The 23,541-nt window shown below is 43.2% G+C and overlaps 1 protein-coding gene across 1 annotated transcript in view; it reads left to right on the top strand.

Annotated features, from left to right (window-relative positions):
- LOC130283382 (alpha-2-macroglobulin-like protein 1) overlaps positions 1–19,637 on the top strand; it is a 454,342-nt gene extending 434,705 nt beyond the window's left edge. Inside the window, exons 24-25 of the mRNA XM_056532791.1 lie at positions 17,960–18,062; positions 19,217–19,637. Of these exons, the coding sequence (XP_056388766.1) occupies positions 17,960–18,062; positions 19,217–19,254 (141 nt within the window). The 3' untranslated portion in view covers positions 19,255–19,637. The remainder of the gene's footprint in view (positions 1–17,959; positions 18,063–19,216) is intronic.
- Positions 19,638–23,541: the final 3,904 nt, after the last annotated feature.

Genomic DNA, 23,541 nt, shown 5'->3' with positions numbered 1-23,541 from the left:
AGAGGGCCACAGTTCACTGCACAGTGATATCCAAACTGTAGCCCTCCAGCTGTTGCAAAACTACAAATCCCAGCATGACAGCTTGTCTGGGCATGCTGGGAGTTGTAGTTTTGCAACATCTGGAGGGCAACAGTGTAGAGACCACTGTATAGTCGTCTCAAACTGTAGCCCTCTAAATGTTGCTAGGCAACTTACCGGCTTCCGTCGGATCCAGGGAGTCAGCCGCACGACATGCCGCCCGCCGATCTCCGACACAGATCGTCGCCCCCGTGGCCTCGTCCGCAGGGTAAGTGGACTTCGGCACCCGGTCCCTGTCAGTTTCCCCATCCTGCCCCGCCTATTGTGGGTGGGCAGAACGGGGAAAACAATCTGCCCCCGATCTGCTATTGGATGTCGCTTCTAGACCACCAATAGAAGGGATAGGAGGGGGGGCACCCCTGCTACCTCACTACTATCCCTTCAGGGGGATCGTCGGTGTCTTGGACAACCGCGATCCCCCTTATATTCCGGGTCACCGGGTCCCCATAGACCCGTATGACCCGGAATGGCCTCAAATCGCAAGTGTGAATTCACTTGCGATTTGCACCGATCACCGACATGGGGGGGTCTGATGACCCCCCCTGGGCAATTGCGCGGGGTGCCTGCTGATCGATATCAGCAGTGACCCTGGACCGGTCCCCTATGCATACGCCCTTCGTCCTTAAGTACCAGGATGCAAGGGCGTATGCATGCGCCCTTCGTCCCCAACAGGTTAAAGGGGTAGTCCGATGGAAAACTTTTTTTTTTAAATTAACTGGTGCCAGAAAGTTAAACAGATATGTATATTACTTCTATTAAAAAATCTTAATCCTTCCAGTACTTATCAGCTGCTGTATACTACAGAGGAAATTCTATACTTTTTGGAACACAGAGCTCTCTTCTGACATCACGAGCACAGTGCTCTCTGCTGACATCTCTGTCAATTTTAAGAACTGTCCAGAGTAGGAGAAAATCCCCATAGCAAACATATGCTACTCTGGACAGTTCCTAAAATGGACAGAGATGTCAGCAAAGAGCACTGTGCTCGTAATATCAGCAGAGAGCACTGTGTTCCAAAAAGAAAATAATTTCCTATGTAGTATTCAGCAGCTAATAAGCACTGGAAGGATTAAGATTTTTTAATAGAAGTAATTAACAAATCTAAAAATGCAAATATGTGTGCAGCTCACAAACCAAAAATCCGAGGATATATCTGGTTATATGCCGAAACCCAACGGCCAGAGATAAAATATAAAAGAAGAATTTGTATAACCAATCCTTCAAGGATTTTACCCCAAAAGGTACACAATGATATTCAAATCAATATTATAGGAATACTTCAAATAATAATTAATTACCCTATTTATCAGCGTATAACACGCACTTTTTAGGCTAAAATTTTTAGCCTAAAGTCTATGTGCGTGTTATACGCCGATAAGCCGCTGCAGTTCAATGATTTAAAGCGGGCGCTTTAAATCAATGAACTGCAGCGGCTTTGCAGGTGCAGAGACAGCCAGCGCTGCCGGCTTCTCTGCCCCTGCCTGCCCTGGGGTCTAGAGCCCTGCTGCCGGCCCTTCTCTCCCCCTGGCTATCTGCGCCGCTGCCCGTTCTCTCCCCCTGACTATAGTTGCCGGCGCCCCATTACCGGCGCCGATAGCCAGGGGGAGAGAAGCGGCGCCGACAGACAGGGGGAGAGAAGGGGCAACGGCACGCATTGCCGGCGCCGCTGCCCCGTTGCCTCCCCCCATCCCCGATTGCATTATTACCTGTTGCCAGGGTCGGGTCCGCGCTGCTTCAGGCCTCCTGTGTGCGTCCCCTGCGTTGTTGCTATGCGCTGCGATGGGGGGAGGCAACTGGGCAGCGGCGCCGGCAATGGGTGCCGCTGCCCCTTCTCTCCCCCTGACTGTCGGCGCCGCTGCCCCATTGCCGACGCCGCTTCTCTCCCCCTGGCTATCGGTGCCGGCAATGGGGCGCCGACACCGATAGTCAGGGGGAGAGAACGGGCAGCGGCGCAGATAGCCAGCGGGAGAGAAGCGGCGGCAGCAGGGCTCTAGACCCCAGGAAAGGCAGGGGGAGAGAAGCGGGCAGCGACGGCCTCTCTCCCCCTGCCTTTCCTGGGGGTGTATCGGGGTATACACGCGCATTTTACCCAAATATCCTTGGTAAAATGAGGGTGCGTGTTATAGGCCAGTGCGTGGTATACCCCGATAAATACTGTACTTTTATTATTAAACATTTATAAAACAATATAATAAAATTGTTCTATTATTAATATTATCCTGGCACAGGTATGTAAAAAGGTGAGAATCCACTGGGCCCTAGTGGTATTAATCACCAAAAAATGTGGTATCACGAAAAAATTTTATATTCTGGCAAACATATAGTATATAATAGATATTGCTGGATATCCCAGTCTGGAAAAAGATAATTAAAGTCCTCTTGAGTGTAGCTGGTAAAAAAAGTCTTTGCAGTAGATGTTGTAGCAAATAAAGTCTTTGTAATAGATGTTATAATAGATAATGTAACATATGTGTTGTTACTTATTACAGTCTTTTAACTGTTATAGTCTTTTATCTGAGCCGTAAAGAACACTGCTGGTACAATATATCTCACCCGTTCCTGACAAGTGTTGTCCTCTCCGCTCACCACAACACTCGTTGTGTCGGCAATGTTGTCAATCGCCGCAAATAGACGGTGAATTTACACCGGCGATTTGCGGCGATTTCAGGTCATACGGATCTCTGGTGACCCGGAAAATAAGAATCGGGGGCGGGGGGTTAAAGTTCGGTTCTCCCGTTCTGCCCACCCACAGTAGTGCAGGCAGAACGGGGGAACTGTCGGTGACCGGCACCGGAGGTCCACTTTCCATCAGAGGAGGCGGCAATCAGCGGAGGTGATCGGCGGGCTTCGATGACGTGCGGCTGGCTCCCTGGTGCGGCGTGCTGCAGACTATGGAAGCCAGTGAGTTGCCTAGCAACATCTGAGGGCTACAGTTTGGAGACCACTGTGCAGTGATCGCTAATTTGTGGCCCTCTAGATCTTGCAAAACTACAACTCCAAACATGCCCTCACAGCATGCCCAGACAGCTGTTTGGGCATGCTGGGATTTGTAGTTTTGCAACAGCTGGATTGCTACAGTTTGGAGATCACTGTGCGGTCGTTTCTAAACCGTGGCCCTCTAAATATTGCAAAACTACAACTCCCAGCATGCACGAACAGCAAATGCCTTTCTCATCATGCTGGGAGTTGTAGTTGTGTACCTCCAGATGTTGCATAACTACATCTCCCAGCATGCCCTTCGGCAATCAGAATACGCTGGGAGTTGTAGTTTTGCAACAGCTGGAGGCACACTGGTTGGAAAATACTGAGTTAGATAACATAATTTAACTGAAGGTTTCCTGACCAGTGGGCCTCTAGCTGTTGCAAAAGTTCAACTTCCAGCATGAACGGTCTGTCAGTGTATATTGGGAGTTGTAGTTTTGCAACAGCTGGAGGTTTGCCCCCCCCCCCATGTGAATGTACAGGGCACATTCACACAGGCAGGTTTACAGTGAGTTTCCTGCTTTAAGTTTGAGCTGCGGCAAATTTTCCGCCACAGCGCAAACTCCTAGCAGAAAATTCACCGTAAACCCCCTGTGTGAATGTACCCTAAAAACACTACACTACACTAACACATAATAAAGGGTAAAACACTATATATACACCCCCTTACACTGCCCCCCCCCACCCCTAAATAAAAAATGAAAACACATTGTACGGCAGTGTTTCCAAAACGGAGCCTCCAGCTGTTGCAAAACAACAACCCCCAGCATTTCCTGACAGCCACTGACTGTATATGCATGCTGAAAGTTTAGCAACAGCTGGAGGCACCCTGTTTGGGAATCACTGGCATAGAATACTTCTATGTCCACACCTATGCAATCCCTAATTTAGTCCTTAAATGCACATGGTTCTCTCTCACTGTCACATATTTTAAGGAAACAGTTTAGGGCCACATATGGGTTATTTCCGTACACGGGAGAAATTGTGTTACAAATTTTGGGGGGCTTTTTATCCTTTTACCCCTTATGAAAAGGAAATGTTGGGGTCTACACCAGCCTGTTAGTGTAAAAAATGTAATTAAATTAAACTAACATGCTGATGTTGCCCCATACATTTTATTTTCACAAGAGTCAAAGGAAAAAAGACCCCCAAAATGTGTGCCGGAATTTCTTCTGAGTACGGAAATACTCCATATGTTGGCGTAAAATGCTCTGCGGGCGTACCACAAGGCTCAGGAGTAAGAGCGTACTATGTACATTTGAGGCCTAAATTGGTGATTTGCACAGGGGTGGCTGATTTTACAGCGGTTCTGACATAAACGCAAAAAAAAAAAATACCCACATGTGACCCCATTTTGGAAACTGCACCCCTCACGGAACAAGACAAGGGGTATAATGAGCCTTAATACCCCACAGGTGTTTGACGAATTTTCATTAAAGTTGCAAGGGAAAACAACAAAAAAAAACAAAAACATTTTTAACTAAAATGCTGGTGTTACCCTAAATTTTTCCTTTTCACGAGGTAAAACAGGAAAAAAGCCCCCCAAATTTGTAACCCTATTCCTACTGAGTAAGAAAATACCCCACATGTGGATGTAAAGTGCTCTGCAGGCGCACTACTATGCTCAGAAGAGAGGGAGCGCCATTGGGCTTTTGGCGAGAAAATTTGTCCGGAATTGAAGGCCACATGTGTTTACAAAGCCCCCATAGTACCAGAACAATGAACCCCCAACATGTAACCCCATTTTGGAAACTACCCCCCTCACGTAATGTAATAAGGGGTACAGTGAGCATTTACACCCCACAGGTGTCTGACTGATTTTTGGAACACTGGTCTGTGAAAATGAAAAATGTAATTTTTCATTTGCTCAGCCGACTGTTCCAAAGACCTGTCAAATGCAAATGGGGTGTAAATGCTCACTGCACCCCTTATTACATTACGTGAGGGGGGTAGTTTCCAAGCCCTGGACTTATACAGCATTTCAGAAGACTCTATAATGCAGGACGGTGGACCACCAATAGACATTCTTCTCAAAAATAATAAACCACACAATATGTTCAAGTTTTAAAAAAAATTGAAATTCCAAGACCAAGGCCCCACCTCTGCTGCATCAGTAACCCATATATTGCCTAACGGACACAGACTGGAGTTGACTGATGCACGAGTACACACTACATACCCGTCACCGGGGCTTCAAAATTCACCCCAAAAAATCGCACAATCTTATTGAAATTGTGTGACAAAATACCTTTTTTTTTTAATTTTTTTTTAAACAAGCGCATATACAGCAGTTCAGAAGACTCTATAATGCAGGACGGTGGACCACCAAAAGACAATCTCAAAAATAATAAACCACACTATGTTTGAAATTTGCTTAAAAAAATTATTACATGTATGTAAGTGCATCTGTCTCCAAAAAATCAGATGACAAAAGGATTCTAATCGCCAAAAATGATTAAGCAGAGTTAATCCCTCTCCATCTATTTATTTATTTTTTTCATAAAAAAATCACACGCAACAAGCGTTTCGTTGTGTAATGGTTAGCATTCTGCAAAATTCTATTTAATTACTAATAAAAATACCAGTAAATTTAACAATAACACTACCCGAGTGTTTAATTACCCCATACATTGCACCAGGAGCAGTCAGGAGTAGGCCTCAGCAGTACCCAAGGCTTTAATAACACCTTACCTTGCCCGATCAATTGCGAGATCGGGCAATAACAGGTGTGTTATGCCCTCAGATGTCCGGGGCCGCAGGCGCGCTCCACTGAATGGAATAGCGTGTCTCTATCTTTCAAGGACAGGTGCGTGTTGCATGCTGAAACCAGTTCGTGATAGGGATCTGGGATTGCAATTATTTAACCTTAAAACGAGGAATTACCAGTAAGTGAGGGTCATAAGCTGGCGTTAAGTCCCTGCCCTATGTACACACCGCCCGTCGCTATAAGCGATTGGAGTAGTTAGTGAGTTGGTTAGTGAGGTCCTCGGATTGGCCCAGGCGGGGTAGGAGAAGGCCCTGGCAGAGCGCCGAGAATTTAACGATCATTGTTGAAATTTGCATTAAGCATATATTTAGCTACTGCTAAACATCCAAAAATTTAACGCCCAAGGCCAGAGGCAAGTAGTTCCTGAAAGACGCAGAATGAGTCTGGAGCATGCATTTGCAGTACCCAAGAGGTTTTCATAACCCCTTACATTTAAAGATCAATGTTTACATTTGCATTAAGCATGTATTTAGCTACTGCTAAACTTCAAAAAATGATAGGCCCAAGGCATGAGGCACCAGGGAGGCAAGTAGTTTGTGAAGAACACAGAATAAGTCTGGAGCAGTCATTCGCAGTACCCAAGAGGGTTTCATAACCCCTTACATTTTAAGATCAATGTTGACATGTGCATTAAGTATGTATTTAGCTACTGCTAAACTTCAAAAAATGTTAGGCCCAAGGCCAGAAGCATCAGTTTTCCCCATATTAGCAGCATAGCTGTCCCCCAGATTAGGCAGCATAGATGTCCCCCAGATTAGGAGCATACTTGTCCCCCAGAGTAGGCAGCATAGATGTCCCCCAGATTAGGAGCATAGTTGTCCCCCAGATTAGGCAGCATAGATGTCCCCCAGATTAGGAGTATAGTTGTCTCCCAGAGTAGGCCGCAAGATGTCCCCCAGATTAGGAGCATACTTGTCCCCCAGATTAGGCAGCATAGATGTCCCCTAGATTAGGAGCATACTTGTCCCCCAGATTAGGCAGCATAGATGTCCCCCAGATTAGGCAGCATAGTTGTCCCCCAGAGTAGGCAGCATAGATGTCCCCCAGATTAGGAGCATAGTTGTCCCCCAGATAAGGCAGTATAGATGTCCCCCAGATTAGGAGCATACTTGTCCCCCAGAGTAGGCAGCATAGATGTCCCCCAGATTAGGAGCATACTTGTCCCCCAGATTAGGCAGCATAGATGTCCCCCAGATTAGGAGCATAGTTGTCCCCCAGATTAGGCAGCATAGATGTCACCCAGATTAGGCAGCATAGATGTCCCCCAGATTAGGAGCATACTTGTCCCCCAGAGTAGGCAACATAGATGTCCCCCAGATTAGGAGCATAGTTGTCCCCCAGAGTAGGCAGCATAGATGTCCCCCAGATTAGGAGCATACTTGTCCCCCAGATTAGGCAGCATAGATGTCCCCCAGATTAGGAGCATAGTTGTCCCCCAGATTAGGCAGCATAGTTGTCCCCCAGAGTAGGCAGCATAGATGTCCCCCAGATTAGGAGCATACTTGTCCCCCAGATTAGGCAGCATAGATTTCCCCCAGATTAGGAGCATAGTTGTCCCCCAGATTAGGCAGCATAGATGTCCCCCAGATTAGGAGCATACTTGTCCCCCAGAGTAGGCAGCATAGATGTCCCCCAGATTAGGAGCTAACTTGTCCCTCAGATTAGGCAGCATAGATGTCCCCCAGATTAGGGGAAAAGTTGTCCCCCAGATTAGGCAGCATAGATGTCACCCAGATTAGGCAGCATGGATGTCCCCCAGATTAGGAGCATAGTTGTCCCCCAGATTAGGCAGCATAGATGTCACCCAGATTAGGCAGCATAGATGTCACTCAGATTAGGCAGCATAGATGTCCCCCAGATTAGGAGCATACTTGCCCCCCAGAGTAGGCAGCATGGATGTCCCCCAGATTAGGAGCATACTTGTCCCCCAGATTAGGAGCATAGTTGTCCCCCAGATTAGGAGCATAATTGTCCCCCAGATTAGGAGCATAATTGTCCCCCAGATAAGGAGCATAGTTGTCCCCTAGATTAGGCAGCATAGATGTCACCCAGATTAGGCAGCATAGATGTCCCCCAGATTAGGAGCATAGTTGTCCCCCAATCAGTGCAGGCCGGTCAGAGCCAATCAAAGGGCCGTATGTGGCAAGCGGGCCGTACAATGCCCAGGTCTGCCCCAGAGCGTTTCATAACCAACCACAATAGAGAAAATTTTGTTGTAGGAGCATGGTCAATCTACTCAGACCCATCTGGCATTGGTGGCTGGAAATCCTGGCTGATCCATCCCTGATTCATCTTGACAAACGTCAGTCTCTCCACATTTTTAGTGGACAGACGAGTTTGTCTTGGGGTGACTATGGCCCCGGCCGCACTAACACCCGCTCTGATGGCACACTACTGGCCAGGCAGGACAGCTTTTCCAGGGCAAACTCCGCTAGTTTCGGCCATAAATCGAGATTGGCTGCCCAGAAGTCCAGCGGATCTTCAACGGTTGTTGGCAGGGTCATGTCGAGGTAAGCCACCACCTGCTGGTTCAGGTCCTGCTCCATGTCCACCTGCTGCTGATGAGTAGCTTCACTATGCGGCTGAAGGAAGCTACTCATCAGCAACTGTAGACTTAGGCTGCTGCTGATTGAGCCGGTACTGCTCCTGCCACCCCTCCCCTCCCCAGCAGCCGTGGCAGTGGAAGGTGAGCGCAGAAGGATCCCGAGTCAGACCTGCGAGTGGATGGACCATGTGGCCGATAGGCATCGGCCAACCGACTACGTAGAAGCTCCCTGAAGTAGGTCAGTTTGTCCTCCCTCTCAGTGGGTGTAAAAAAAGGCCCCCATTGTGGGCCGGTAGTGAGGGTCTAATAAGGTGGAGATCCAGAAGTCATCACGCTGACGAATTTTGACAATTCGGGGGTCACTACGCAAGCAACTCAGCGTGCATCGTGCCATTTGTGACAGTGACTCGCTGGGACTACCTGCCTCCATCTCCACTGCATACTGCCACGGTGTGTCTGGGTCCTCTGTCTCGCCTCCCTCGTAATAACCCTCCAGCTCCTCTGGCTGCTCCTGCTCCTCCTCTCTTATCCAATGACCAGAAACACCGGCCATCTCATCCACCGTAAACTGTGCTCCGCTCTGCCCCTCATTATCCTCCTCCAGTTCATCCCCCACAGGACTCATGTAGCCTTCTGATGTAGGTGCAACATCTCCATTGCCGTGACCAGCCATGTTTTCAATAATTTTTTGGAGTAAATGTAGGAGTGGAATTACGTCGTTCATGGCGTAATTCGAGCAACTAACAAAAAATGTGGCTTCCTCAAAGGGCCTCAGCAAATGGCAGGTGTCACATATGAGCTGCCACTCGTTCACATTGAAGTTACACAGGGGAGTACTCCTATCTGCTTGTATCATCAAAAAATCCGTGATGGCTTTTCTTTGTTCGTATAGTCTGTCCAACATATGGAGGGTGGAATTCCAACGTGTGGCAACGTCACAAATGAGACTATGTTGTGGGATACTGTTCTGATGCTGCAGCTCAAGCAAAGTGTGCTTGGCAGTGTATGAGTGGCTGAAATGCATGCACAGTTTCCTTGCCATTGTCAGGACGTCTTGCAAATGGGGTGAAGACTTGATGAACTTCTTGACAACCAGATTCAACACGTGTGCCATGCAGGGTGAATGGTTCACACTTCTTTGTCACAGCGCGGCTACAATGTTCTTCCCATTGTCGGTCACCATGGTTCACATTGTCAGATTTTGTGGAGTAAGCCATACTCGGATTTCTTCCCTAATGGACTTTAGCAGTTCCTCCCCTGTGTGACTCCGTTCGCCAAGGCAAACCATGTGAAGGACGGCTTGACACCGCTGTGCCCTAAACACGTGGTACGATGAAGGGCCACCGAGATTTGGACGTGCAGTGGAGGCCGAGGACACGGGGGAGGAGGAGGAAGCGCACACTGTAAAAGGACCAACTGCCTGGGAGCCAGAGCGTGGAGGAGGAAGCAGTGTGACCTGTCCAAGTTGCTGTTGTGGCTGTGCAGGAACAACATTTACCCAGTGAGCCGTAAAAGACTTGTATTGTCCCTGGCCGTATTTACAGCTCCACACGTCGGCGCTGCCGTGCACTTTTGAACACACCAACAGGCTCAAGGATTGGCCCACCTTCTCTTGTACAAACTTATGCAGGGCTGGTACTGCCTTCTTCGCAAAGAAATGACGGCTTGGGACTCTCCACCTCGGCTCGGCACAAGCCATCAATTCCCTGAAAGCTGCAGAGTCCACCAGTTGGAAAGGGAGGGACTGCAACACCAGCAACTTGGACAGGAGCACATTCAACTTCTGCGCCGTTGGATGAGTGGGCGCATACTGTTGTCTCTTGGACATGGCTTCGCCGATCGATTGTTGGCAGAATGGCTGACTACGAGCGGAAGAAGCAGGAGTGCAAGAATGAGGGTTTGACACAATGCTCCCTTCGGCTGAGGTGGTGGAGCCTTGGCTGGATGACGGGGGGAGCGGATGGCCACTGGGTGATGCGGCAGGCTGGACCACTACCTCGGAGCCACGGTTATCCCAGGCCGCTTTATGGTGGCGAATCATGTGTTGACGCAGGGCCGTGGTGCCGAGATTGGGACCCTGGCCACGCTTCACTTTCTGCCGACAGATTTTGCATGTGACTACGCTAAGGTTCTCCGGATTCTTTATGAAGAACAACCACACCGCAGAGTAGCTGATTTTCCCACCCGCAGTTCGCACTATTTCACTGCGATTGGCGCCGTCTCCAGGAACCCCTGTTCCACGACCGCTGGGTGTTTATGGGAGCTCAGGCTTATTGCTGCGACTCCTGCTGCCACTCGCCCCAAGTCTGCTGCCAACTCTGCCTGAGGTATGTAGGCCTCTGCCCCTTCTCTGTTCACGTCCTGGCACTTCCCTGCCTGACATACTTAGTGCGTTTATGAGGGTATAGAACAGCAGCAGGCGATTACTTACGGCTGTTCTTTCAAAGTATATAGGCCCTAGACAGAATAACAGTTACTAAAAAGTACACTCCTTTGTTGTATGTATGCCCTTTGCAATGATGAAATAAAAAAAGCACAAACGGATGCGCTCCGTAGTGTAACACCAAAGGTGAGTTGGTAACGCTAAGTGTGAATTGCGCTTACCACATGAAGTTGTACTCCAACCAAGTACAACAATGGAACAGGGTGTATCATCAAAGGGTCTCTGCAGCTTCGTCCCGCTGAAATAAAATCACGATAAAAACAAGCAATCTCCAGGTAGCAGAGCGGGATCAATGGAAGCGCTGAGACCAGATAAGAAGTTAAAAGGATTTATTTCCCATAATGCAACGCGTTTCACGGTCACCCGCTTCCTCAGGCATGTTGGGTTTAGCAGATTACAAGGTATATATAGGGAAAAGGGGTTAACCCCTTCAAGGAGGAAAATTAAATTAACCCCTTGAGGGGTCAAGCCCTTTAAGCCCTTCACAACAAGATAGAAGCACATAATAACATCACAACAAAGTACCCAATAAAACAAATACAATACAATTAAAAACAAATATTACATTTTAACAAAAAAATATTATAGTACTATATATATTTAAAAAAAAAATTTTTTTTTTTCCTTTTTTTTTTTTTCCTCCCCTTTTTTCTTTTTTTCTTTTTTCCCTTCCTCCATTTTTCCCATTTTTTTCTCCTTTATTTATTTATAAATTTTTTCCTCTTTCCTCTTTTTTCTCTTCGATGTTTTAACGGGCATTTTCCAGTGTCTCATTAAGACCATCTGGAAATAAAGTAACCAAAGAAAAAATCCAGAAGAAAAGCTATTGATATGTCTTTTGTGAATAAAAAGGAAAAGGAATTCCTTTCTGTTAGACATTGTTCTCTACCGATTTTTTATTACCTTCCCAAACTACACAAGTCCCTCACTCACCCTCCTGGTCGTCCTATTATTTCGGGGGTTGGGTCCCTCACTAGTAATCTATCGCACTTTATTGACTTATTTTTACAGCCTTTTGTGTTACAGTTACCATCATATCTTAAGGACTCCACCCAACTGATTAGAGAAATTCACAATTTAAGTTTACCTTCACATTTTTTATTCATCACACTTGATGTTTGTTCATTATATTCGAATATTTCCACATCGGTTGGTTTGAAAGCTATTCATGATACTTTGTCTAATGATTCTACATTGGATCCTTTACAGATCTCCTTTTTAATTGAAGCCATGCATTTCATTTTGGATCACAACGCATTTCAGTTTAATAACACGATTTACAGACAGACACGGGGCTGCGCTATGGAGACTCGATTCGCCCCAAGTTATGCTAACTTGGTTATGGGGCGATTCGAGTCCCTGTACATTAAGCAGCCCACTCATTTCAGTTCTCATATTATTTTTTACAGACGTTTTATAGATGATTTGTTCTTTATTTGGTCAGGTTCTATCATCTTGGCTGAACAGTTTGTTTCTCATCTAAATTCTAATGATTGGGGTTTTTCTTTTACCCTACATTTTTCTAATAATGAGATAGAATTCTTAGATTTGTTGATTAAAAAAGATATCAATAATAAGATTATAACAGAAACCTTTTTCAAAAAGGTAGACGTTAATAGTCTTTTGGAATACAGTAGTTCTCATTATCCCAAGTGGATTAAAAACGTGCCCTATGGGCAGTATTTGCATATACGCAAAAACTGCACCAATAAACAAGATTTTTTAAAACAGTCAGGCATTCTTCGTGAACGTTTTCTATCCAAAGGCTATCCCCCCTCCATCCTAACCGATGCATTCAATAGAGTGAAGGATATATCACAGGAAACACTTGTGAGAAAAAGAAAAAAAGAATTTATTCAGACAGCACCTAAGGAGTCCTATAAATATAATTTTATTACAGATTATAATTGTGGAGCAGGTGATATTCGCCGAATATTAAGAAAAAATTGGTCTATCCTATTGGATGACTCTATTTTAAAAAAATGTTTGCCATCCCAACCAGGTATTACGTTTCGTCGGTCCCCGAACCTGAGAAATTTGGTGGCCCCTAGTAGGTTCAAATCTGAATCTCTTCAACAAAACCATTCTGTTGGCTCCAAAGCCCCGGGCACTTTTCCTTGTGGGCGACCAAGGTGCCTTTGTTGTGCTATGATTGGCACTCCCTCTGTTTCATTTAACTCCACAGTATCTAAAAAAAGTTTCCAAATAAAAAATCATTATTCTTGTGATAGTTCGTTTGCTATCTACTTACTTGCTCGTGTGGGCTTCAATACGTTGGCCGCACCGTACAGACGGTGCGGTCACGTATGAACAAACATAGATCTAACATTAAAATGGTTTTGTTCTACATAGTGTCTCACGCCACTTACTCCTTAAACATGATAGATGCATTGATGTTTTAAAGCTGACTATACTAGAAACTATTCCAGTTTTTAGTCATAATCGTATACAGCGATTAAATAATAGGGAATCCTTCTGGATTTTTTCTTTGGTTACTTTATTTCCAGATGGTCTTAATGAGACACTGGAAAATGCCCGTTAAAACATCGAAGAGAAAAAAGAGGAAAGAGGAAAAAATTAATAAATAAATAAAGGAGAAAAAAATGGGAAAAATGGAGGAAGGGAAAAAAGAAAAAAAGAAAAAAGGGGAGAAAAAAAAAAAAAAAAAGGAAAAAAAAAAATTTTTTTTTAATATATATAGTACTATAATATTTTTTTGTTAAAATTTAATATTTGTTTTTAATTGTATTGTATTTGTTTTATTGGGTACTTTGTTGTGATGTTATTATGTGCTTCTATCTTGTTGTGAAGGGCTTAAAGGGCTTGACCCCTCAAGGGGTTAATTTAATTTTCCTCCTTGAAGGGGTTAACCCCTTTTCCCTATATATACCTTGTAATCTGCTAAACCCAACATGCCTGAGGAAGCGGGTGACCGTGAAACGCGTTGCATTATGGGAAATATATCCTTTTAACTTCTTATCTGGTCTCAGCGCTTCCATTGATCCCGCTCTGCTACCTGGAGATTGCTTGTTTTTATCTTTGCAATGATGAGCGCAATGGTATGCGTATTTCTACGCAGAAAAAACACTTTTTTTTTTTTATTACACCAGCAGGTTTATACTAATGTGTGGAATAGCACTGAATTTAGCACAGAGACAGAATAACAGGTAGTAAATAGTACACTATTTGGTTCTATGTATGCCCTTTGCTGCAATGATGAGCGCACTGTTAAGCGTATTTATACGCAGAAAAAAAACTCTTTTTTTTTTTGTATACACCAACCGGTGTATACTAATGTGTGGAGTAGCACTGAATTTAGCACCGAGACAGAATAACAGGTAGTAAATAATACACTACTTGGTTGTATGTAGGCCCTTTGCAATGATGAGCGCACTGTTAAGCGTATTTGTACGCAGGAAAAACTTTTTTTTTTCTTTAATACACCGGCAGGTGTATAACGTGTGGTATAACACTCAATTTAGCACAGAGACCGAAAAAAAGGTGGTATATGGTACGCTATTTGCTTGTATGTAGGCCCTTTGCAATGATAATGCCACTGAAAAAGCGTATTTGTACTCAGGAAAAACTTTTTTTTCTTTAATACACCGGCAGATGTATAACGTGTGGTATAACACTGAATTTAGCACAGAGACAGAAAAAAAGGTGGTATATGGTACACTTTTTGCTTGTATTTAGGCCCTTTGCAATGATAAGGCCACAGTTAAGCGTATTTGTACTCAGGAAAAACTTTTTTTTCTTTAATACACTGGCAGGTGTATAACGTGTGGTATAACACTGAATTTAGCACAGAGACAGAAAAAAGTCCCGTCCTCTCTATCTGACTGCATAGATGAAATGAATAGAGGCAAGATGGCCGCTGATTATATAGGGGCTGTGACATCACAGGGGTCAGTGAACACTGATAGGCTGCATCTCACATGTGGTTCAGGGTCAGCCCGCCTACCTTCATTCCCGCCGCTGTTTCCCGCCCTCCCATAATCCCCTGCCCCATGTACTCACATGTGGGTCCGCCATCTTAGGTCTCCAATAGCCTGGAACGCTGTAAAATGGAGTTTAATGAAGCAATTCGTGTGATAGAATCGCGGCGATATTCGTATTCGTTGCAAATCGAATTTTTCAAGAAATTCGTAACGAATTCTGGTTCGTCAACTTTAATTCGCTCATCTCTATTATTAAGCCTTGTAAAAATTAAAAATTTGGGGGGAAAAACAGCATTTTATTGAGAATTTTTTTATTTACACATCCACCTGTGGGGTGTGAAGGCTCACTGTACCCCTTGTTACGTTCCTTGAGGGTGTAGTTTCCAAAATAGTGTGCCATGTGGGCGGGTTTTTGCTGCTCTGGCACCATAGTGGTTTCCAAAATTTGCTTTCCAAAATCCAAATGATACTCCTTCTCTTCTGAGCATTGTAGTACGCCCGTAGTGCACTTGACATCCACACATGGGGTATTTCCATACTCAGAAGAGATGAAGTTACAAATTTTGGGGGACATTTTCTCCTATTACCCCTTGTAAAAATGTAAAATGTGGGGGAAAAAACGCATTTTTGTGAAAAAAAATTAAATTCATTTACACATCAAATTTTAACGAAAGGTCGTCAAACACATATGGGGTGTTAAGGCTCATTGGAACCCTTGTTATGTTCTCTGAGGGGTGTAGTTTCCAAAATAGTATGCCATGCATTTTGTTTTGTTGCTGTTCTGGCACCATAGGGGCTTACTAAATTTGACATGCCACCCAAAAATCATTTCAGAAAAACTCTCTCTCCAAAATCCCATTGTCGCTCTTTGCCTTCTGAGCCCTCTATTGCACTCACAGAACACTTTGCATACACATATGAGATATTTCCTTACTCTGGGTCTACAAGTAAAATGCAAGTGAAAAAAATGAAGATTTTGAATTTTCTCCTCCACTTTCCTGCTATTCCTCTGAAACACCTAAAGAGTTAACACACTTTCTGAATGTCATTTTGAATACTTTGAGGGGTACAGTTTTTATAATGGGGTAATTTATGGGGTATTTCTAATATGAAGACCCCTCAAATCCACTTCAAAACTGAACTGGTCCCTGAAAAATTCTGATTTTAAAAATTTTGTGAAAAATTGGAAAATTGCTGTTGAACTTTGAAGCCCTCTGATGTCTTCCAAAAGTAAAAACATGTCAACTTTATGATGCAAACATACAGTAGACTTTGTATCTGTGAATGAATATATAATTTATTTGGTATGTCTATTTTGCTTACAAGCAGAGAGTTTCAAAGTAAAAAGAATGCTACATTTTCAAATTTTTCATCAAATTTTGGAATTTTTCTCTAAGAAATGATGCAAGTATTGACAAAATTTTACCACTAATATAAAGTAGAATTTGTCACGAAAAAAACAATCTCGGAATCAGAATGAAAGGTGAAAGCATCCCAGAGTTAATAATGCTTAAAGTGACAGTGGTCAGATGTGCAAAAAATGGCCAGGTCCTTAACCTCTTAAGGACTCAGGGCGTACCTGTACACCCTGACCCCGGTCCCGGTGTTTAAAACAGGGTCACACCGTGACCCCGCATCACACCGGGTCAGTCCCGGCTGCTAGTCATAGCCAGGACCCTGGGCTAATAGCGCGGCACCGATTCTTGTGCCACGAAATTGCGATGTCCCGATCAGCTAGGACGTGAGCGGAGACCCCCTTATGTTGCTCCGTCGCGTCCGATCGGCGTTTGATTGCTCCAAACCTGAGCTACAGGCTTTAGCAATCGAGCCCCTATCTCGCTGATCTATGAAAAGCTATGGCTTTGCAGGGATCAGTGTAAAAGATCAGTGTGTGCAGTGTTATAGGTCCCTATGGGGGCTATAACACTGCAAAAAAAAAGTGGAAAAAAGGTTTGAAAAAAAAAAACTGTCTAAATAAAAATAAACATATGTGCTATCGCCGCGTACGTACATGCCCGAACTATAAAAATATGGTGTTAATTAAACCGCACGGTCAATAGCATACGCGCAAATAAATTCCAAAGTCCAAAATAGCGTATTTTTGGTCACTTTTTATATAATAAAAAAAATGAATAAAAAGTGATCAAAAAGTCAGATTAATGCAAAAATGGTACCAATAAAAACTTCAGAACACAGCGCAAAAAATGAGCCCTCATACTGGCCCATATGCAGAAAAATAAAAAAGTTATAGGGGGTCAGAAGATGTCAATTTTAAACGCAAAAATGTTTCTGCATGTAGTTATGGTTTTTTCAGAAGTACGACAAAATTAAACCTGAATAAGTAGGGTATCATTTTAATCATATGGACCTACAGAATAAAGATAAGGTGTCATTTTTACCAAAAAATGCACTGCGTAGAAACGGAAGCCCCCAAAAGTCACAAAATTTTATTTTTTCTTCAATTTTGTCGCACAATGAATTTTTTTCCCGTTTCGCCGTGGATTTTTTTGTAAAATGACTGATGTCACTGCAAACTAGAATTGGTTGAGCAAAAAATAAGCCATCATATGGAATTTTATGTGGAAAATTGAACGCGTTATGATTTTTAGAAGGTGATGAGGAAAAAATGAAAATGCAAAAACGGAAAAACGCTGAGTCCTTAAGGGGTTAAGGTGAAAATGGGCTGGGTCCTTAAGGGGTTAATGTAATGACTGCTCAGTGTATTTTTGCTGGTATAAAATACCAAAATCACCCGTAGGAAAAAAAAAATGACTGGGGAAATAACTAAGGGCCATTAAACTACCAATAAAATCAATAGCTTGCAAAATTATACTGACACATGGGAGGTGACAGACAAATTCAGGAGAGGAGTACACTGGTGTCAACAGAGTTACATAAGGGGCAGGATGTGGTGTCCAGGGTAGGAAAGTAGCATTTTAATAGTAGTCAGATAAATAAAAATCTGTAACCGTGACAAAAACCTACAATATTAACAAAAGTAGTAAAATTAGATAAGGCAAACAAATAGCTGTATAATTTTCTAGTACTTGTCGATCATCAGGGGTGGGCACTGACCATTAGGGGCTCCAGTTAGGGAACAGTATTTTGCCCATTGCTCTCTACTTGTTCTAAGCCAGATCTTTTATATAAAATTGTTCACTTTACAAATAAATCATTAAATATTGATCTGTATCTTTCTTAAGCTTGATCGTACACCAGTTAAATTCTCTGTTGTGATAGAGCAAGTGAACCAGGTCCAGGACTTGAAACCGGCAAATGTAAAAATATACGACTATTACCAAACAGGTAAGAAAGAGAATGGCAACCTATCATTGGGTTAAAGAGGTTCACTACTGTGGTCAGTCCCTCTTTGTTGCAATAAGCTTCTCGCAAAGAAATTCACTTCTGGGTACCCAGTGGTCAGTTGTTATCTGTGAGGAAATGTGGCAGTAAGTGGTCAATTTTCCTGCAGTGCCGCCACAGGCGGAATTAGGAATTACACAGTGACCCTGGTTGTGTAAGTAATACCGGGCAAGATAAGTCCCTCCCAGAGATATGCCCTATGTATACTCTGGCTAAGGGTCATATAAGATATAATACACATTGTACACGAGCCCCAATCTGGTTTACAAAGCCTAATACATGGGGAAACCACACCTGGCAAGTGCTGGCTGCCATTTACAGCTGATGTCTGCTGGTAATAATGGACATTTTACATCACTATGATGTCCATCATTTGACTGGTCAGGTACCATGATCAATTGAGAATGCAGAGAATTTAAACAATTTTTAGATGCATGCTTGATAGTTCAGTGGTCAATTGTCCCCCTCCCCCCTATAATGTAATCTTGTGGAGCCAATGGGTTGCCAGGGCAGCACAAAGTTTTAGCTAGGCCTCAGTGCCTGCAATGACTTGGCTATTAATACAGCCTGCCTATGACATGCTAAAGCAATAGAACACTGGTCTCATAGATCAATGTAATGCTTATACGGTACATTACAATGATCTACGAGACCAAACAAGCAATTGCTTATAACAGGCACCTGGATAGAGGCTAATTAAGTGTTTTACAAAGTTTTAAAAAATCCCCCTAATACAAAATCTAAATCGCCCTCCTTTCCAATTTTATAAATAAACAAAATGTAAAAAAGAAAATTCAATAAATATATTTGGTATCATAGTGTTTGGAATCATTTGAATTATAAAATGTTCCCATTCCTGATCCTGCACGGTCAAAAAATACCAAATGCCATAGTTGAAGATTTTTTGTCACATTACATCCCATAAAAAAAAATAAATAAATAAGGTAAAATAAGATAAATAGTGATAAATAAAAATCAATATTATGTAAAAGTGTGATAAGTAATATATTTGCAATGTATATGTTATATATTTACTGTATATCATGTGTATTTGTGCTACGTTTGATTTTAGATTTTTTTTCTTGTTTTTATTACAGAGGAGAGCGCTGTAACTACCTACAAAGGCTGCCAGTAACCAATCTACAGCTCCTCCCTCCATGGACAGTACAGGACGATATTGCAGAGACTGGGGCTCTAGTCTTGAATTTGATTTAGATTTGGAATTAATATATCTATGGAATCTAACCATACTTGATGTTTGAATAGATGTCACTGTTACAATAAACTGCATAAAGAATAATACAGTTTTGCCACATTGTTTATGATTTTAGCAAACACAGCCAATATGTACGTGGTTACTGTCATCACATTTTTCATTAAGATGTCAAGGAACGGAGTACCCCCTTTAACACTGAAAGAAATGCTTTAATATCTTGGCCACTAGGGGACTCACCCCCTCAATCTGCTATTCACTGCTTGCTGTTAGGCTCAGTAGACCAGAAAAAAGAAGAAAATCTTTATTGGCCAAACATAACGTGTTTCAAGGTTTAGGAGCCTCTTCATTAGATGTGCTAGTGTGTATACCAGCACATCTGACAAAGAAGCTCCTAAGCCTTGAAACACCTTATGTTTGGCCAATAAATATATTTTTAATAAACACATCACTCTCTGACTGGTGGATCACGCCATAAATTTATCCTTTTCTCTTCCTGATCTACTGTTCCACTCGGCCAGGAGGATTCCACACCGATACAGAGAAGGCTGCACTACTCTTATCTCTCATACCTATACAGCGGCCTAATTGTTGTTAGGCTCAGTATGTCTGCTGTATATGTACAGTGCTGCCTCCTGAATATAACCCCCCTCCCCTTTAGTAATAACTCCCCAGCACAGATGTCTAACCTCTATATATGATCATGAAACAGTTATACTATTAGCGCTTCACATGGCAACTAAGAATTTTTGCAAAAAAATATGACAGCTCCTACATTCTACAGCCTAAGGTACCTAAGTGATTTTTATACCCTGGAGCCCTGCTGCATAGTCATAGAGTCATACCTGCACAATAGCCAAGAGTTACGGCTCCCTGCTATTGCAGGTAGCGCTCCGCTTCGCCTATTGCTGGACATAATCACACATCTCTCCTGAAGGGCTGCTGTTATCCCTCACGATTTGGATGGTATTGGTCTATCTCCTTTGGCTATCTGATGTATTTTTTTTGCTAGGATGTGTGTTTAAACAATATTCATTGTGATCTGATGATCGTCAGTTACTATATGTCATTAGTTTCACATACTCCTTGACATTTATTTGGCATCTCTAACCATATCTCTAGGGGGAACTACACAATAGGCAATGCAAACTCATCATTAGTAAAGGGGTATTCCAGGCAAAAACTTTTTTTATATATATATATATCAACTGGCTCCGGAAAGTTAAACAGATTTGTAAATTACTTCTATTAGAAAATCTTAATCCTTCCAATAGTTATTAGCTTCTGAAGTTTTCTGTCTAACCGCTCAATGATGATGTCACGTCCCGGGAGCTGTGCATGATGGGAAAATATCCCCATAGGAGCTGCACAGCTCCTGGGACGTGAGTCATCAGAGAGCAGTTAGACAGAAAACAGCAACTCCACTTCAGAAGCTAATAACTATTGGAAGGATTAAGATTTTTTAATAGAAGTAATTTACAAATCTGTTTAACTTTCAGGGCCAGTTGAGATATAATTTTTTTTTTTGCCTGGAATACCCCTTTAATGTTTTAAGGATGGTGAGTCAATGCAAAACAGACTCCTAGTTGTCTTCCCTGTTTCACTGATTTTTCCCCCTGAAGAAGCTGCTATACGCATCTGAAACGCTTTGAGATGGTAATCAGTTTTGTTGTGTCGTACACGACTATCAATTGATCTTATTGTGATCTATGATTTTAATGTGTTCACATTTTTGCTTCGGTGTATTTTAGACTAGATAAATTAAAGTTATGCATTAAAGCACTTCCCCATTACCTTTGGTATGATAGTTTGATTCTGACTGAAGAGCAAACAAAAAGGGGTTTTCTTCCATACTCTGCACTGCACTGGTTGAGAGTGTTCATATTTCTTGTAAAAGCAGAGAATTACTGAAGAATCTAGCACTTTGGACACTCTATGACCCTATGTGTGCACAGATTTTTTAAGCAGATTCCACTAGGAAATGCTGCCGTTATCCAGAATTAGAAAAACAGATGATTTCTTCAAACAACAGTGCCACGCCTATCCTTAGTGTCACGATTCGGCTTCCAGGTAGTGGATCCTCTGTGTCAGCGAGGGATTGGCGTGGACCGTGCTAGTGGACCGGTTCTAAGAGGCTACTGGTTTTCACCAGAGCCCGCCGCAAAGCGGGATGGTCTTGCTGCGGCAGTAGCAACCAGGTCGTATCCACTAGCAACGGCTCTACCTCGCTGACTGCTGAGAAGGCGTGGGACAGAAGGACTAGGCAGAGGCAAGGTCAGACGTAGCAGAAGGTCGGGGGCAGGCGGCAAGGTTCGTAGTCAGGATGGGTAGCAGAAGTTCAGGTACACAGGCTTTGGACACACTAAACGCTTTCACTGGCACAAGGCAACAAGATCCGGCAAGGGAGTGCATGGGAGGAGGTCAGATAAAGGCAGGGAGCAGATGGAAGCCAATTAAGCTAATTGGGCCAGGCACCAATCATTGGTGCACTGGCCCTTTAAGTCTCAGAGAGCTGGCGCGCGCGCGCCCTAGAGAGCGGAGCCGCGCGCGCCAGCACATGACAGCAGGGGACCGGGACGGGTAAGTGACCTGGGATGCGATTCGCGAGCGGGCGCGTCCCGCTGTGCGAATCGCATCCCCAACGGCCATGACAGTGCAGCGCTCCCGGTCAGCGGGACTGACCGGGGCGCTGCAGGGAGAAAGACGCCGTGAGCGCTCCGGGGAGGAGCGGGGACCCGGAGCGCTAGGCGTAACACTTAGGTTGTGTGTGGTATTGCAGCTCAGTTTGATTAAAGTGAATAGAGCAAAATTGTAATACCACACACAGCCTGAGGACAGGGGTGGCGTTGTTTTTTTTACTCATGGATAACTCCTTTAAGCAATCAGACTTGTTTCATATATTTAATAAAGAATATATAAATCAAATAATAAATAAGGTAATGATTAGACTTGGAAAAGTATTTACACATACATCACTCTCTATAAAATGTACAATATTATATGATTTTACTATCAAAAGTTAAAGGTAGAGAACTTCAAATACATTTTCAACTGTATATGTTTAGGGTACAAATCTGACTTTGGACCAATATAGTTATAAGTAGAACAAAGGCAAGAGAAAAACGTTGGGCCCAACGAATCACTTAACTAGTGCGAAACAACGGCTGCTGTCGCCCTCCTGTACCCCCCCCCCCCCCGGACTAGTCAACCCCCGATACTATTTTGTATTTTTTGAGTATGTTATTGCAATAAAGAAAAAGAAAGAATTGGTGAGTCGCCCACGTTTTTCTCTTGCCTATGTTCTACATCAACGTAGAACTGTATTATGTCTGAGCACCGCCTGGAAGCAAGAGACAGTTTCCGTATATATAACACTCAGTACAGTCTATTCTTAGGGAGCAGAAGTAAGCAGTGCCAAATTCTTTTATCTTGTGTTTATCAATATAGTTATAAGTTCACAATGCAGATGTATCATACATAACCCCCTCTATAATATTTTACAATATAGTCAGGTTTTATTGTGGAAATTTACAGATACGGTACCCTGAATACAGTATCAGCCTCTTGGTTAAAAACTTACTTTTTTTCAATACTTCTGAATAGTGCCTCGTTTTTCTTTGAGAAAGCCATTCAGAATGGCGAAAACGTTTAGAGGAGAGGATTAACGTTTTAATAGCACACTGTACCAGTGATCTTTCTAGGTAGTACACCGAGTGTCCGAGCTGCAGCAGGACACTGGAGTACACTAGATAGAAATGATAAAATAGTAGTCTGTATGACAGACACTTTGCGATCCTATTAGAAAGGAATTAACTGGACACAGTGTTGATAATTTTAAACACCACTGCCATCTAGTGGCAATAAATGTGCAACACACCAAGTTGAAAATTATTTGAATGAGTATAATTAAAAGTTACATTTTATGGGGGATCTTTAGTCATGTTTTACCCTGAGGGGATTTATTTCGCCAAGTAGGTTTTGTGTTACTAAAATTGGCCCAGAGACCCCTAGGGGATTTATCTTGTGGCACATTCTATGTTGAGACCGAAACTCTATGGAAACCTGGTAATTGGTTCTGAAACCCCAAAATGTCACCCAAACATAGGAAAAGTGAGGATTAAAGAAAAAAGGTAGATAACTAATACAAATACAGCATGTCCTTACATATAAAAATAAGAAAGAGCTGCTGGGAGCTGTAATAACTGTCTA

The sequence above is a fragment of the Hyla sarda genome, chromosome 7 (genome assembly GCF_029499605.1).
Source record: "Hyla sarda isolate aHylSar1 chromosome 7, aHylSar1.hap1, whole genome shotgun sequence".
Lineage (NCBI taxonomy): Eukaryota > Metazoa > Chordata > Amphibia > Anura > Hylidae > Hyla > Hyla sarda.
This window is presented reverse-complemented; position numbering and strand designations above follow the sequence as displayed.